Source organism: Schistocerca nitens, chromosome 6, assembly GCF_023898315.1.
Source record: "Schistocerca nitens isolate TAMUIC-IGC-003100 chromosome 6, iqSchNite1.1, whole genome shotgun sequence".
Lineage (NCBI taxonomy): Eukaryota > Metazoa > Arthropoda > Insecta > Orthoptera > Acrididae > Schistocerca > Schistocerca nitens.
This window is the reverse complement of record NC_064619.1, coordinates 300,254,196-300,255,790: the sequence shown is the minus strand read 5'-3', so window position 1 is coordinate 300,255,790 and position 1,595 is coordinate 300,254,196. Positions and strand designations below refer to the sequence as shown.

Sequence of the window (1,595 nt, the reverse complement as noted above, 5' to 3'; positions counted from 1 at the left end):
TTCTTACCTCAATGATGTCGCCGGATAACGCGTATATATCTCCTCCTATAAGAAATTTTTCTGGCACAGCCCAGTGCAGTGCTGGCCACTAGATATTGTTATGTCTGAAAAACAACTGATTCTTTACGATAATCGGCATGACTAAGGAGAAATTAGAAAAAGCTTAAAATTCAGATGAATGACTATCAAAAGTTATCTTTATAAGAAAGATTATTATTGAAAGATTTTTGAAAACATTTACATGGGACTTTGATATAACAATAGTACAAAAATCAGTTGTAGCATTAAACATATGCGTGCGGCAATAAAGAACAATAATCTTTGCTTTTACCTTATGTCACATCGCTCAGGCACCGCCATCGTTCTCTACGACTGGCCTTGGTAATTCCGTAACTCTACTGCCCTTCTCGAGTAGAAAACACCACTACTGAACTGCATTGTCCGAACTCCAGGACACAAACGCTCTCTCTGAGCTATACAACTCGACAACTGCTCTGCACGAGCGACCTGACCCAACCGCCCGACTGCGAGCTACTACCACTACTGCTGCCGACACAGCTCTCTGGTCTGCGATCCTATTGTAGCGTACATATCGCAGGCAGCGCGTGAGCAATCTATCGAAGTCACATCTGCTCGATTGCGCTAGCAATAAATTCCTTAGTCGTGGACCTCTTACAACCTCCAGTCAAGTACAATATTTATTGTCTTTTTACTTTTTGCCATGGATTTCAAAAAATACACACACTACTGGATTGGTGGTCAAGAAGCCAAAAATGGAGTACGTATCATAGTACAACGAAACCTAGAGGAATATGAGGAAGCAGTGGAATACACAAGTGATAGAGTGATGAGGATTCGGCTGAGGACAAGGATTGTAGTGAAGGACTTAATCCAAGTATATGCACCACGAACAGAAAATAAAGAAGAGAACATAGAGGATATTCTAGAGGTATTAGAGAGTATACTTACAGATGTGGAAGCAACAGTAATGGGTGACCTAAATGCGCAGGTAGGCAAAGAAAGGCTAGGGAAGGAGGAGATAAGTGGCCCATATGGATATGGGAGGAAGAATGAGGAAGGAGAGAAACTGGTTGATTTCTGTGAAAGAAACGGGCTGACTGTGGGCAACACATGGTTCCGTAAAAAGAATAGCCAAAAGATAACGAGATATGGATGGGGTGATAGACGGACGAAGACGGTCATCGATTACTTTCTGGTGGAAAAGAAAAATCGGAGACAGTTGACGGATGTAACTGCACTCCCAGGAGAGGCTTTTGATGGAGACCATCGAGTGGTGGTGACAAAGATGAGATTCGATGAACTGAAAGATATAAAGGAAGAAAGGGAAAGGATAATAAAAGTGTGAAAACTAAAGGATGGCAACGTACAAGAAAAGTTTAAGGAGTCACTTAAGGGTAAAATCCCTAACACCGAGTATGGCAATGTAGAAGGAATGGGGTAAGTTCAAAGGAGCGTTTGTGAGCTCTGCTGAGAAGACTTGTGGCAGAATGTCCGGAAGGGTAAAGGAAAAGAAGACACCATGGTGGAATGAGAGGGTGAAGGAGGCAGTAACAGAAAATAAGAAAGCCTGGCAT

General features: G+C 42.3%; 1 protein-coding gene across 1 annotated transcript; it reads left to right on the top strand.

Moving 5' to 3' along the window:
• The first annotated feature begins 721 nt into the window (after nt 1-721).
• LOC126263335 (uncharacterized) lies at nt 722-1,366 on the top strand. The gene has a single exon (XM_049960423.1). The coding sequence runs from the start codon at nt 722-724 to the stop codon at nt 1,364-1,366; it is 645 nt and encodes a 214-aa protein (XP_049816380.1).
• Nucleotides 1,367-1,595: the final 229 nt, after the last annotated feature.

Bases quoted from the DNA above. Each gene is read 5' to 3' on its own strand.
- LOC126263335 (XM_049960423.1), top strand. From the start codon at position 722: ATGGATTTCAAAAAATACACACACTACTGGATTGGTGGTCAAGAAGCC.